The sequence below is a fragment of the Erithacus rubecula genome, assembly GCF_903797595.1.
Source record: "Erithacus rubecula genome assembly, chromosome: 9".
NCBI lineage: Eukaryota > Metazoa > Chordata > Aves > Passeriformes > Muscicapidae > Erithacus > Erithacus rubecula.
In genome coordinates, this window is record NC_136660.1 from 28,710,673 (window position 1) to 28,725,631 (window position 14,959).

Genomic DNA, 14,959 nt, shown 5'->3' on the forward strand with positions numbered 1-14,959 from the left:
CACATGAAGAAATTTAGCTGGAACATTAGAATAATTGCCTTAACTATGGATAAAAAGATAGAGATAAAGCTCACACCTTATGTTTCATATTAATTATATCCAGAGGGATGCAAGGTTTAGCTCATGAAGAAGTTTTGAGACAATAACACCATCTTATCACAGAAACTTCTTAATGGTCACAGAGCCCATAGAAAGCAAATACATAGGAGCTCAAAACTCCTATTTGCAGGGAAAGATTTCTATAGACTTATTCTTGGCAGCTGGATTTGAACATCTTCCAACAGAGTGCAAATATTTCTTCTTTACTCTATTTCTTTTTTATAACTGTGTTTCATAATAAATACTATTGATTTTTCATCTTTTCCCCATTTATCCACTCTTCTCAAATAACCTTCACATATTTGTTCTCAGCATTGAACATTAAGAAATTTGAGATGTGCCCTAGTAGAGTTTTTTACTACATGATTAGATGGCCATTTCTTCTCTTATATACACAACTTAGCCCTTGCTTCTATGAAAGTTGTGCATGCACAGAGTACAAGGCATTTCCCTGAGGAGCACTGTCACATTTCTACTTGGAAAGTTCAGGAGCTCAAATTTATAATGAAATACAGGCTAACAGATAAACTGGAAATGTGATTTACGAGTCTGGTGCTTTCCTTGTGCAATAGACAAATTCCATGTATAGAAGTTTAAACCAATTCCTCTGGGTTTTTCCCCACTTGGCTCTTCTAATAAAAGAGGAAATTTATTTTGAACACAAAAGGCCTATACTAAGACTGAAGACAGTCCCTCTATGGTGATCATCTTCTCACAAAATACCATTTAAACTCTACATGACAGAGGATGTGATTTCATCAGGTAAAGGCAGTAGGAGAATTGGCAAGAGGGTAAGAAGCAAACCCACCAAGTCTCTTAGGATCTTAATCTTAACAAAGGACAACTATTTCATGTATCTCATGTTATTTTCCTTATGACCACATTCAAATTAATCCAGTGGAAGAAAGTATTAAACATACATGCAAACATGGTTAAGCATGTGTATGTATCAATAAACTTGGTAAATAATAATCATGACAGTAAAAATATCTAAGAAAACACAAATCACTAAGAAATAATAAGCATAATCCCTTCCATTCAAAATGTTTCACTCCATGGGGCCAGTAATCCAAGACTGTTTCCATAAGGCTCTGCTGTTTTAACAGCTGTGACATGGTATAAAGTTTCCTATTTGGAGCCTGAGCACAATTAAAATCCTCCTCAACACCTGATGTAATGGGCTCTTATTTGTTAATTCACCTCAGTAATCAGCTGATCTTGAGGATGTGCACAATGCTGTGTCCAGAGAAATATAGAGATTATCTTGGAGCATGCACTCAGGATGCCTTGGATTGCCTATTTATCCCTCCTTAGCTCTTTATGGCAACAGACACTTCATTCTCCTGCCTATTCCTAATTTCCATTTAGGATTTGTTTTATGAAGTTGTTTAGAGGCCTCAAGGAGATTATGAACATCTAGTGGTAGACACCCTTCAGAGGTTTCAATTAGGCAAGAATATAAAGAAAGGAAGAAAGATCAGAGCTAACAAGAGGCAATAACTGCAAACATTGAATTGGAGTCAACTGTGGTGGCTGATAAATTTTTCATCACAATTTTGCCTCAACTTTATTTCAGTAAAAGTATACACTCATATCTCCTTCTGAATAGGCTTAGATGAGCATCAGCATCCCCATTTCATAGAGAGAAACTCACTGACCAATGACTAACAGTGCTCTCAGAATCAGACAAATTCTGGCAAAAATGAAAATTTCTCTTCTTAATTTTCTTCTTAATCTTTCTTCTTAATTTTCATGGTTTTTTAATTAAACCAAGAGGACATCCTTTCATGTTTCTATACACACACCAGTTGTCCTTCACTTGCTTTTCTCTCTAACAGCATTTTTGTAGCCAGGTGTGACCTCAGTTACCTTTTTTTCTCTTTTGTGTCCTGGTTGGCTTTCTTCCCAATATCCAATCTGAATCTCTGGAGTCACAGCTCATGACTTGCCAACTTATTGCTTGCCATGATGAGTTTCTTTTCACTTTTTGTCCACTAAAATAAGAGGGAAAAAATAGTGGAAGGGAATTTAAAACAAGAACTTCACAAGGTTTCCCTTGCAAATTTTTTGCTGGATTGATCCCTGTGCAGCTAGAAATAGAAAATCTTCTAATATGTAAAGGATACCAACTTTAGGAAAAAATTAAATTAATGTAAGCATTCTTTTTTTTTTTTTTTGGGACAAAATTGGAAACCCAGCTTCCCTTTGGTCCTCCACCCATCTCACAGACTGTTTCTCATGCACCTTTGGTGACGTGCTTCTGGGTTGTTGTGGTGGTGCCTCTGCCATCCTCCTCATCCTTGGGCCAGCTCTGTGATCTCAGAAGCTCCTGATAAACCTTGATGGAACCAGCTGAGTGGTGAAGTGTCCCTTGACCACACCAATTCAGCCATAAGACACTCCCTGGCTGTACCAGGAGCTCTTGCATGGTAGAGGTGGAAAGTACCAGAAACATCAGCTTCCAAAACAAAGTAGGAAAGCAGAGATAAGAAATTCTCCTTTGTAACTTTGTTAAACCACTTACCTGAACTGTGGCCTGAGTGGAGGGGCACCATTGTGAGCTGCAGCCTGGGTGGAAGGATGAAATTGTTACGCACTCTGGGAAGCTACAAAGAAAGCCCAGTAGTTATTGACTTGGGTTATGGTCAGGAAACTTACTGATGGCCAGTCAGTCATCTTGTGACCTATAAATGGTGATCCTAAGTGAGACCCTTTGAGTTCTGGACTGCAGCAGCTGCACCAGCACCTCCCTCTGACTGGGGCACCTCTCAGAGCTCCAAGCCAAGCTTGGGGTGCTCAGAGAACTGTCTCTGACAAAAAGGCTGATTTCCCTCCCCCCTCTCTACATTCCTCAAAGTGAAACCCTGGCCTGTTAGGAAATACAAAGGGATTTGGTGTGAGTATTTCACTGAACCTGAGAGGAATGGGTTTGATAGAAATAGGTGTACACATCATTTTACCTGTGTGCCTGTGAATTGATGATGGTGTGAATGTTACCATCTCAAATCTATGGTTAAGTCATTGTTATAATTGCAGTGAGCCCTACTGAATCATGTTAAAGAATTCAGTGATTAAATGCTGCTAAACCCTTTTGCACCCTTATCTTTGCATCCATGTCCTTTACCCCTTTCCTTTGCCTGCTTTTGCATTCCCAGATTCCATAAAAACCATTTCAAATTGCTTCTAATTTGATCTTCCTTTTTAAGCTTTAACCTGTGTAAATAGTAAATAGTAAAGTGAATTTTGCCATCAAACCCTGTCAAGTTGCATTTCCACACATTCATATTAAACCCTGCTTTTTCCCATACCTTTGGTGGTGTTTCTTTAAGCAGCCAAACCAGTGATTTTTCAGAGTTGTAAGAAGAGGTTTCTATCAGGTAGATGTGCCTGGTTCTGTGACAGACTTTGTGGACCTGCCTTGTGTGGATTGAACTGTTTTATTTGGCCTCTGCTACATCTGGTCCCTTGGTTTTCTGCTTCAGCTGAAACATAAAAAAATATTTATTTGCTCAGGCTGTGGCATCTCCTCAGATGGGGCCTGTGATCCAGTTTTCTTGCATTGGCAATGACACCAAGTGCCAAGTAAAGGTTTGTATTCTGGGCAAATCCTTATACTAGTGTGATGTTTTCATTCTTGCTCACAGCAGGGAGATCCAACAGAAGAATGGGTTGCAGATAGCTGAAGAAAAATAAAAAGCTCTGGGAATTTATTACTTTATTTTTTCCAATAAGAAAAAAAAATGCAGCACCTTTTGGCAAACATTTATATTAGATACAGTTTGCAAGAACTGTGTATGAAAATAAGTTAAAATTATTTTGATTGTTCATGTAGAAAGGAGACAAAGAAAAGGTAACATTGTAAAATAATTAAAAAGGACGAGGTTGCAGAAGGTGGGAACATCTGTTTCTTCTAATGACAGAACTTGTGACTATTCATGTTAACAAAAAGTAGAAAACATATACAAAATATAATAATTTTTGTTCTGTGTGTGATTGACTGTGGAAAACTCACTCCACTAGAAAAGTTTAAGACAATACACAAACTAGAATCAGTGACTTACACAGAGATGAAGAGCAGCATGAACCCTAACAACTACATATAGAAAGATAATAAATACTGTGCTTAAGTTGCTCAGCAATTATTAGAATCAGAAAGATGGAGTGTAAAATAAAGCTTGTTAGAGAGTTCTGACACCTGAGTGAGGAATGTTTCCTGTCAGCCCCTGCCAGCCAGCACTTTGGCCACAGCTCTGGCCCAAGGTCACAGTTTATATTGTGACTGTTGCATGGACAGCATCACATCGATTGATTTCATTTTAGCTTCCCTGGTAATTTTGTTAAACACTTGCTGGTGGCTGTGACTCGATTCTGGTCAAGAGTTATTCTTTGGAAGTGTTTTTCTTTCCTTAAAAGAAATTAAATACTCTGAAGTTAATCAGAGACCTCGTGTGCTTTTTTACATGTCACAAGGTCATGTATCTTGGGCTGATGACAGGATTGAAAATGGAGACAAAGTGGTCAGAGGCTGCACTAATCCCTGGCATGAGGGATATGGAGGAGCAGCAAATAAAGCAGGGTCTATGTTAAGTGGGTGGGCAAATGCTTTTGAAAAAATCCTCTAAATAGACTGCTTCCTCTTTTTCCCTATGTCTACCTGGCTAACACTGTTTTGTGTTTTCCCTGGGTGCTCTGGAGCTGATCCTGAGAATTTTGCCTTCCAGAGAGCCACAGAAAGAGGAATATTGTCCATGTACCTGTGAAAATATTCCTTGAGTTCAGATGAACTAATTTAAATAACCCAAGCTGCATTCCATCTTTTTAAATCCTTGCTCACTCTAAGCCCTATGTGTAACTGCTGCTAAGGGAAAGTTTGGGGGAGTCTGCCTGCCACAGAAATCCTTTTGATTTCCTTTAAAAATTCGTGCTAGATATAGCTTTATACTTGGTTTATTTGCTTTCCTACTAAATATTCCTGCCCCTCACACTCACACATGCTCCCTCTACAAAAGCCAAACATTTCTCTGCTTGAGCTCTAATGCCCCAGTGATGGCCACAAATAAAAATACAGCATGAAAACATGCAGCAGAATCTTTCAGCAGCAAATAGCTTTAGGAAGGTGGCTTGTGTCCATTGCTCCAGTAGTATGAAACTCAGCATTTCAGTGCAAACAAGCAAGCAGTGTCTCTGGGCAGCACACAGCTTCAGAACAGTGTTAGTGTAGTTGGAAAAAAACCCAACAAAACAACAAAAAAACCCCACCAAACCAACCAAACAAAAACCAAACCAGCTTTTATGTTCAGATTCACTGCATATGCAGATGTGTGCCTGAATGACTTTTAGCATGCCCTATGAAAAGACACAGGTGGTATTCCCTCTTTTTTTTTTTTTTTACAGAAATGCAGATAAACGTATTTTAGTCTGTTTTGCAGAAAGGTGTTTTGGCTCTTAGGAACCCCAAGCTTTTGAAATGCTGAAAATTTCAAAGGAAACAACAAATTGTTGTCCAAGGTTTTGGCCTGAGTCACAAGCAGAGACTGAAACAGGACTGTGATAACCCTGCATGGGACTGGAGAGCCTCTGGCTTTTGCTCTGATCCCAGACCAGAAGCAGCCTCTGATACAGGTGTGGTACAGCTGGAATTTGAAGGAGACAAGAATAAAAAGTAAAGGAAAATTTCCTGAAGTATTTATTTTACCTGAATGCTTAGATAAGACTCCTTCACACTTCAAGGCACATCTCTTTTTATTTCTTTTAAATATTTATATATAATTAATAATAATAGTAATAAGAATAAAAATTTCTAGTTCTTCACATGTATACCTAGAGTTGCAAAGCCATAAAATAAGGAGTTCTGCTATTGTGCCAGCAATTTATCCTCATGCTGCCTTAAACTGCCTTACAAGAGGAGCAAAGAGCTTACACTGACCACAGCTCCAACCCTGAGACTGCAGATCAGGCCAGCAACCAGGGAAAAAGAGCCTTGTGGCACCTGTGTGAGGAGACAGGAATGCTCCTGCAATCTCTGGTTAAATAGAGTAGCAGAGAAATTCCCTTTTTACATGAGGGCACCTGAGAGAGTTCAGTCAGAATGTATTGGTGCTGCTGTTCCCATGGCTCACAGTGCAGCAGCAAATTTGGGCACTGAAATGACCCCAAGACAGGGCAAATTGATCACACAGCTCAGCCCCACGTTTGGCAGAGGAGCCCAGGGAGGCTTTGAGGGGGGATAATTCTCTCCTTGGCACAGGGAGCCCAGGCCAGGGCTCCCCTCTTTTTCGGGGGCTGGGGGTGGATGCTGTGCAGTCCAGGCAGGGCAGAAATTTTAAACTATCCTTTCCCTCCAGGTCTCCCTGGCAGATTTGTTTTGTCACATTCAACTCTTTTTAACAATGCTTTTCCCTCCCCTTGAAGTTTTCCAGTCTTCATCAGCAGTTTCAATGTCACCTCTCCAAATGTCACCTGTGATCCCCTCCTTCACCCCAGTTGCCTTTCCCCGGATCATTTCCACACACTTAATAAAAAACCCAACCAAATCAGCATCTCCACAGCATCCTTCCCTCCTGATCTGGAGCAGTGCATCTGGCTGGGACACAGTGGAGGCCACACCATGGACCCGTGGGCAGGGCAAAAGCATGGGGAGAGCCACGGTGCCCAGGTGGCTGTGGGTTCTGCCCCACACTGGCTGCCCAGTAAAAACCCTCAGGGCTGAATGAAAGCAAGAGCTGTTCAGAAAACACCTGTAAATCTCTGTGCACACAGGTGCACTGGGATGTGCCTGTGTGTCTGTGTGCTGTCACACACACACGGATGTGCCTGCCACTGGCAGCAGAGGTTTGGGGGTGAGCTGGGCACTCCCTGCATGGGGTGGCAGAGCCTGGGGTGGCACCTGGCAGGCTGGCACCCCCGGGCACGGGCACAAACAGGGCAGGGATGGGACCCACGGGCACAGGGAGCACCACAAGGGAGCCAAGCACGGGGCTGGGAATGCCCCAAACTGCCCCAGGAGGGAAATGACCCTCTAGAAGCAGAGCCCACAGCCCCCCGCTCAAAATGAAACATTGCATTTAATTTAGAAAAAAGAAAAAAATCGGGAAGGTTATGTAGGGATAGGGTTTGTTGCTTTTTTTTTTTCTTTTTCAGTGCATGTATAAATGAAGGCAATTTGGGTGCTACAAATATAAGACGAAAATACACCTAATTCCGTCATCATATAGATATAATATATTTCACTCTCACCACATAAATACAAAACATCCAAATATCCAAAACATTCAGAACAAAAGTTAGTAGCAAGGGCTCAGCGCTCGATTCATTCATTATTTTTTTGACTAGTTGCCTAAAAACTTCAGACGTAAATAATTTACAATAAAATTACTATTTTCTTTCCATCCAGCTCCTTCTGTCCAGTTCTGGTCTATAGTTAATTCTATATTCTACAGCAACCATTCCACTTTTTGTAATTTTTTTTTCTTTTTTTGGTTACAGTTTGGTGGCACGTATTTATACAGTTTGTAAACGCCATGTGTTAAAGTTCAAAGAAAGAAAAGAAACTTAAAACCAAAGTAAATAATTTTTTCCCCCAAAGAACTACCTAAGTACAGCATCCCTTTTGTGGCAAATTCAAGTACCGAAATTGAACAGAAAATATTCGATCCAGAATAGTAAAAGGTGAAATACATATGTCTGTGGAGAAAATAGCAGTAAGAATTAAGAAAAAAAAAAAAGTTTGTTACATAGATGTGTTTTAAAGTACAAAAATAACAATAAAAGATACGCTTTTTATATTTTACGTTTGCTTTAAATGAAGTGTGAGCGATATGCGAGAGGATTATTTTAGGAGGAAGGAAGGCTACAGGGTTTTTTTGTGTTTAGATGAACATCGAAAATATTTGTAAAAATCAAATAGAGCAATAAAAATTAAAATTATGATCGCAACAGATCTAGATACAAATAGATTTGCGAGTTCCATGATTTATCTGCACACTTGTTTTTATAGATAAGCTCCGTGGGACTGGCCCGTGGGAATTCAAATTTTAAAAAAATAGGAAAAAAAACCGAAAGAAAAAGAGGGGGACATTGTATTATCTCGAAGGAAGAGACAATTTTATTCAAAATTTCTGCAGCCACTGGTTTCTGTCTCCCCTATTCGTGACTGTACGTTCAGTCCGTTTCGGCCCTTCCCACATTCAAGATTTACCGTGAAAAAGAAAAGTTGCTGGAGAATTTCCTGACTGATGCAAAGGGCTCGGCCGGTAACCGAGGGCTGTAGTGCAGCGAGTGTGGGGCCAAAAGGGGGCCGCAGGTGGGACCCCAAAACCTTTGTGCTTAGAAATCACTGAGTCTGGGAGACACAAAAAAATACACCCCAAAACGGGCATCACCTGGCAGCTCCATCCTCCTCTCTCCGAAACCCCTACAGCCGATCGAGGGGCCCCGGCCGCCGACCCTCTGCGTCCCTTCCCGAACGAACCGAGAGCGCGACCGCCCCTCCCGCACGGACGGACGGACAGACGGACCGCGGGCAGGGGGAGCGCACCGGGCGGCGCCCGCAGCCCCTCGCCGTGCCCCGATCCCCGCTCCCGGCCCCGGTCGCAGCCGCCGCCTCGCCTCGCCCCGCGGGCACCGGGCGCGCTCGGCCCGGCCCCGCTCCGCCCCGGCCCGCGGAGGAGCCGCGCCGCGGGGCTCGGGGGCGGCGGGGAGCGGGGCGGCTGCCGGCGCCCGTCCCATAAATACCGCCACAAATAGAGACTATAAATATAAATAGGGGGGAAGGTACTTAGAGTCAGTCCAGTGCTTTTTTCTCAGCGCTCTCTTTATTGTTGGTCCGGGAGTAGGGCTCGAAGGCGGACGAGCTCAGGTAGCGGGCCGACAGTTCCTGCAAGTTGCCCGCCAGCGAGCCGGCCACGGCCAGGGGCGCGGAGGAGAGGCGGCCGGCCACCGAGCCCAGCAGCGCGGGCACCGGCAGCCCGAAGAGCCCGTGGCCCGCGGCCCCGTGCAGCGCGGCGGGCGGCGGCGGCGCGGCCGCTCCGCTGGCGGCCGGAGGGTGCGGGGAGCCGCCGCCGCCGCCGCCCGGAGCCGCCGCCGCGCTGCCGCCGCCCGCCGCCGCCAGGCCGGGCCCGCGCAGCGCCGAGCCCAGCGCGCCCGTGGCGCAGGGCGGCAGCAGGCCCGGCAGCCCCGGCGGCGACAGCAGCCGGCCTTGCTCCAGCAGCCGCAGCACGCTGCAGGTGGCGGCGGTCTCGGACACCACCGACCGCAGCTCCGAGTCCTTGCCCTGGTCCTTCTTCTGCTTGGTGCGCCGGTTCTGGAACCACACCTTGACCTGCGGGCCGGGGAGAGAGGCAGGGTCAGCGGGGCGGGAGGTGCCCCGGGACGGCGGGGGGCCCGCGGACACTGGGGAGCGGGGAGCGCTGCCAAAACGCACAAAGCGACACTCGCAGAACAGAACGCAGCCCCCCGCACCCCCTGTCTGTTCCCGGGTTTGGGGTGACCCCCGGGCCATTCGTTCTGCATCTTTAACCAGACCTCTCACTTCGTCCTAGTTCACTACGGGCCGGGAATTCTCTGCGAGACGCAGCCAGCGCTTTGCCCATCGCTTTATTCTAAGCCGGCTCAGCCGGAGCCCCGGACACAGCGCGGTTCCAGCAGCCGCTGCCCGCTCCGACTGCCCTTCCTGGGGGTAACAGCGGCAATGAGCTTCTTTCCCCGTGTTCCAAACTGGACACTCTCTTTCTACCCCCAAAGAATTTTAAATAATATTCAACTTTAAAAAGGAATACTGGAAGTCACTCAAAAATCAACGAACAAAACCAAAACCAAACCAAAACACAACAAAACCCACTCATGGCAAGTTCTGTAACCTGCGAGCTGTTGAACTTGTCATTCCTATCCGGCAAGGAAATAAAAAAAGCTAATTAACGTGTCGGAATTCTACTGTTGTATGATGTTTTGTGGAAATATGAAACAGACTTTAAAAAGTTTGGACTTTTTGGATGCTTCTCCGTGCTCTCACACAGTTTTAGGCCTTGTGTCCGTCCCCGGCCTTTCTGCCCTAGAGGGTGGAGGGGCGATTCTCCGCCTCGGACATACAAGGACTCAAAATACGGCCCAAAGTTCAGCCCCATCCCCGGATCTCTCACAGCCAGGGAAGCTCAGGCCGCAGGTTCCTAAGCCGGCAGCCCCGGGGGAAGGTGCCCGTGTCTCCCTGCGGGTTTGAGCGCCTGCATCCCGCTTGCTGCTCGGCCTCCCCTCGCTTCTCCCCGGCCGCAGCAGCGAAATCTGTGCGCAGCCGGGCACACCGAGCCTGGCGGGGCCGGAGCGCATCCCCGCAGCCTGGGGCAGCTGCTCCGGCCCGGCAGAAGTTTGGCTTCGCGGCCAAGCTCCCTCCGATGCCCTCGGTCCGGGCGCCTCGCCCGCGGGGAGAGCCCAGTGCGGGGACACGAGGGACCCTCTTGGGCAGCAGCTCCCCTTCCCCAGGCACACGCAGTTAGGGACACACACATTTGGGACACGCACACTAGGGACACACACATTTGGGACACACACTGCTAGGGACACACGCTGCTGGGGACACACGCAGTTAGGGACACACTCTATTAGGGGTCCCTCGCCAGGATGCCTCAGCCACGAGCCCCTCAGCTCCATCCCACCGGCAGGATGCGTCCCCCCTGCCCGGACACGCGTGGGCACCTGGGGGCTGCCTCGCCCCTCGCCCCCTCTGTGGCGCAGGGCCGTGTCCTTGGGCCTGCAGGAGATGCCCGGGCCGGGTCCCGCGGAGCAGGGCAGGGCAGGGCAGGGCAGGGCAGGGCAGGGCAGGGCAGGGCAGGGCAGGGCAGCCGCGGCTCCCCGTGCTTGGGGCGCTACCTGAGTCTCGGAGAGATTGAGCTGGCGGGCCAGCTCGGTGCGCTCCCGCCCCACGACGTACTGGCAGCGCTGGAACTCCATCTCCAGGCGATAGAGCTGCTCGGCCGTGAAGGAGGTGCGGGTCCGCTTGGGACGGTCCAGATCAAGACCCTTAGGCAGAATAATCTCTCGGATTGAACCTTTGGCATCTGGCAAAAAAAGGCGCAGTCAGCTTCATACCTAGGCAGCCCTCCTCTGTTTTTTACCTCCCTTTTAATGCTTTCTAATTTTTCCGAGGGAAAGAGCCGCTCTCAGCGCCTTCGGGACTGAGATACGAGTCGGGATGGAGCAGGGTCCCTGCGACTGAGACACTGCACCTGGCCACTGCACCCAAGGAAGGAAAAAACCCACAACAGAGAAGGAAGGAGGGGGCGATGGGGGCACAGGGCTCTATAATTAATCCCCTCAGCCCATTTAAAAATTATTTTGAATATATGCACTCACAGTACCACCCTGCGGCATCACCCACAGCCCCTTTGGGAAGCTGGGGAGAGAGAGATCCTCCAGGCCAGGCTTTGTGCCTGGAGTGCAGGGCTACTCTTTGTTCCCCTTGGGCTCCGAGTTAGGACTTTCTGGTAGCCACCGTATACACCCCGTCTGACCCAAAATATAAACCCTTCTTATTATTGTTTTAATAACAAGTTTCTCATGCTAAAAAAAAAAAAAAAAAAAAAAAAAAAAAAAAAAAAAAAAAAAAGCTTTCCGGGCAGAGACAGCATTGGCCCGACCTGGCTGCCTGCCACTGTGAACGTGGGGACACCTCCAGCCCACCCTGCACCGCTGCCGCTGCCGCTTTGGGGTTTTGGCAACGAGAAGAAGCAGGAGGGAAAGAAACAAAAAAAAAAAAAAAAAAAAAAGAGGGGGGAGGGAAAGAAACCAAGACACCAACCAGCCCGCAGAAACCTCACTTTTCTGGTAGCCCCGACTAAAGGAAAGCGAGATAAATCTCATTAACACGACTGTCAAGCTAGAGCCAGATTCAGGTTACCTTTAAAGCCTTCCCAACTTTGCTTGCCGTAATTTTACCTCCTCGGTACGTTTTAAATCAGAGACAATCACATCATTTTAATCTGACCCTTCTCTGGGTCAACCAGTGGCTCAAGGATTAATTCTGGCTTTCAAGGCCTGCTTGCCACATATTTTGTTCCGATTCTTTTCTCTCCCTCCTCCCCCAAAACACACCTTAATAAAACTGAAATTTCTTCAGGTTTTTCTTTTTTTTTTTTTTTTTTTTTTTTTTTGGAGGGAGTACGAATAATATGGTTTAGCTATTTTCGCCTCGAGAAAGGACGAAGATTGAGGGAAAATTAAAATATAACTATTAAAAAGTAATAATTAAAAAGCCCTTTGTCATTCCTCCCTTTATTTTCAGGCTGGTGGTTATTTTAAAGCAAGCCCTTTCCTTTGGGCTTCTGGGCACGGAGAGAGAGGGGAAAGGCTCCGAGAGGGGCTCCCTGGCCGCATCCCCACGCCGTGGTGCGGGAGGGATGCGGGAGGGATGCGGGAGGGATGCGCGGGCGCGGAAGGAGCGCGCCCGGCCCGCGGGGCAGAACCGCGGAACGCTGTCCCGGAGGGCTCCCCGCGGGGACGGGCACCCCGGGAAAGCGGCAAAGAAAAACAAAAACAAAAACAAAACAACAATGAGCGGGGCTGGTCCGTTCCGGGGCAGCGGCGGGGAGGAACCACCGCGGCTTAACTTTTCTCCGGGAGGCCGGCGGAAATTCCCCGGGATAAAGGCGGCCGGAGCGGGGTCCAGGGCAAAGCCCGGCCGGCAGCGGGGTCTCTGCCCCGGAGCCCTGGAAGAGCTTTCAGCCCAGGGCCCGACCCAAGGCAAAGCGAGGAAATAAACCCATCTCCCGGGCGTGAGCGCGGCTCACCTTCCCCCACCCTCCCAAACACCTCAAACTCATACCTCTAACTAGGATCCTCCTGCAATAGTCCGGATCGGCCGAACTAGATTTACTTTTATTACAACCTTCCGTAGCTGCAGAGGCAGAAAAAGTCCCTTGCTGATCCTTCAAAAAAGAAGTAGAAATATTTCCTTCAGACCCTTTGCTTTCCTTGCCCTCCTTATGTCCGTTCTTCGAGACCCGGTTAGCTTCAGTCTCTGAACTGCATCTAACGTCCATTTTGTCTTGTTTCCCAAACATGTAGTGCAATAAAAACAAAACAAAACAAAAACAAAAAAAAAAAGCGCCAACAACGATAACAAAAAAATTATAGAAGAGTAGAAGAAGAAGAAGAAGACGAAGTCTATGCTGGATATTGCACGACTTAGGGTGAGATCGGTGGGGATCTGTAAAGCACCTTGAGTAAGGAAGATCGGGTTTATCCCACTGGAAAAGCAGCGGCTTCCTCAGTCCCAGCGTCCTAATGTGACTGTCCAGCTTCCCAGAGCGCCCAGTGATCAGGTACTCAACAGTACAACTCTAAAATGATTTAATGTCTGCCTTATTACAGAGACATGTAGTTGTTAGACACACAGAGGGACGCGCACTCGCTGTTTCAATTGATTACGGGTAATTTTGCAGCCTCCACATTTAGGTTACCTCATGAATACACTAAATTGTTTGGATAATATATCAGATCGTAATGGATGGTTTGTGTGCTTGTCCCCAATCAAGTAGAGTTTAGCCAGTGAATAAACTGAAATGATTGGTCTTGCTTTCAGGAAACACACAATCAAAAGACTGAGACTTCCAGAAAAAAAAAAAAAAAAAAAAAAAAAAAAAAAAAAAAAAAAAAAAAAAGGGAGAGAGGAAAAAAAGGGTGGGGGAGAGGGAAAAAAAAAACAACTTTTGACAAGATTCACCCTGAATTGTTAGCACCATTAGCAGCCATTATTAACTTTCTTCAGTCTGCCTTTGACCTCCCGATTATATAGTGGCTTTCTCCAAAGCACGCCAAATAAATCTGAATAAAGCTGCTAGGAAGGGCTGAAAAAATGCAGTTGCAGGGGGGGTGAAGAAAAAGCAAAAAAAAAAAAAAAGCCCCCTGAATTCTAAACAAACAAACAGATCCCCAGCACGCACACACACAAAAAGTTCTTCCTCCAAGCAGATCTCTCCAAGGAAGCAGGTTATCTTGGCCAGCAGAAATCCTCGTTAACACATCTCCCCACAGACAGCCATCTTAAACTCCTACCTCTCCTTATTTCAGTCCCGATACTTGCTTTTTGTGCTTCTCCCTCTGTGTGTGTGTGTATGTGTGCGTGCATGTGTGTCTGCTAATTCTGCACCTTCGCAAACACTGAACCTATTCGCAGAGCCTGCTCATTGAAAAAAAAAAAAAAAAAAAAAAAAGCCAGCTTTGTGTGCAGTGGATCCAGGAGGGGGGAGAAAGAGAGAGGGGGAGAAAGAGGGAGAGAGAGAGGGAGAGAGAGAGAGGGAGGGAGGGAAGGAGGGAGAGAGAGAGAGAGAGATAGCCCGTGAAAAATCTCAACTGCGTGATCCACTAAAGGAGAAAAAAGTTTTACTCTAGCTATTTCATTGTCTCTGCCACAATATCTTTGAGAACTGCAACAGCCAGTAATCCAATAAGACCATTGATTAGGCTACAATGATTCAATTCAAGCAAATGGCCTTGTGCAAAGAGCATGCTCCAGTCCTTCTTGTCACCTTGCAGGGCAGAAGCCCTCTTCATGCTTCTCTCCTTATTCATTCCTTTATGGGAAATGTAGAGCAAAAGGAGTGAAAGATGGCAATTATCTAATTGGACTATTAACAAACAATTCTCTGAGTGTGGCTGTCTGGCAGTGGTTCTTGGGCGAGGTGAAAGGCCACATGTTGCACTGGCCCCATTCACAAAGAGTTTAGGGGCCTGAGAGGGAGAGAAAGAATTTTCCCTGAGAATTTTTCACACAAATGGCGGTGTCTCCACCAGGCTGGCTGTTCCCTGCCTTTTCCTCTGCCTGCCTGGGCCACTGCCTGGGAATTCCACCCACCTGAAGCAGGGCCAGCCC

The 14,959-nt window shown here is 46.8% G+C and overlaps 1 protein-coding gene across 1 annotated transcript; it reads right to left on the bottom strand.

The window, feature by feature from the left end:
* Window positions 1-8,881: 8,881 nt before the first annotated feature.
* On the bottom strand, window positions 8,882-13,148 carry VAX1 (ventral anterior homeobox 1; the record flags this gene model as incomplete). Its single annotated transcript, XM_079313104.1, has 3 exons — window positions 8,882-9,418; window positions 10,960-11,147; window positions 12,911-13,148. 3 exons carry the CDS (start codon window positions 13,146-13,148, stop codon window positions 8,882-8,884), a joined length of 963 nt encoding a protein of 320 aa, XP_079169230.1.
* Between the last annotated feature and the right edge of the window lie 1,811 nt (window positions 13,149-14,959).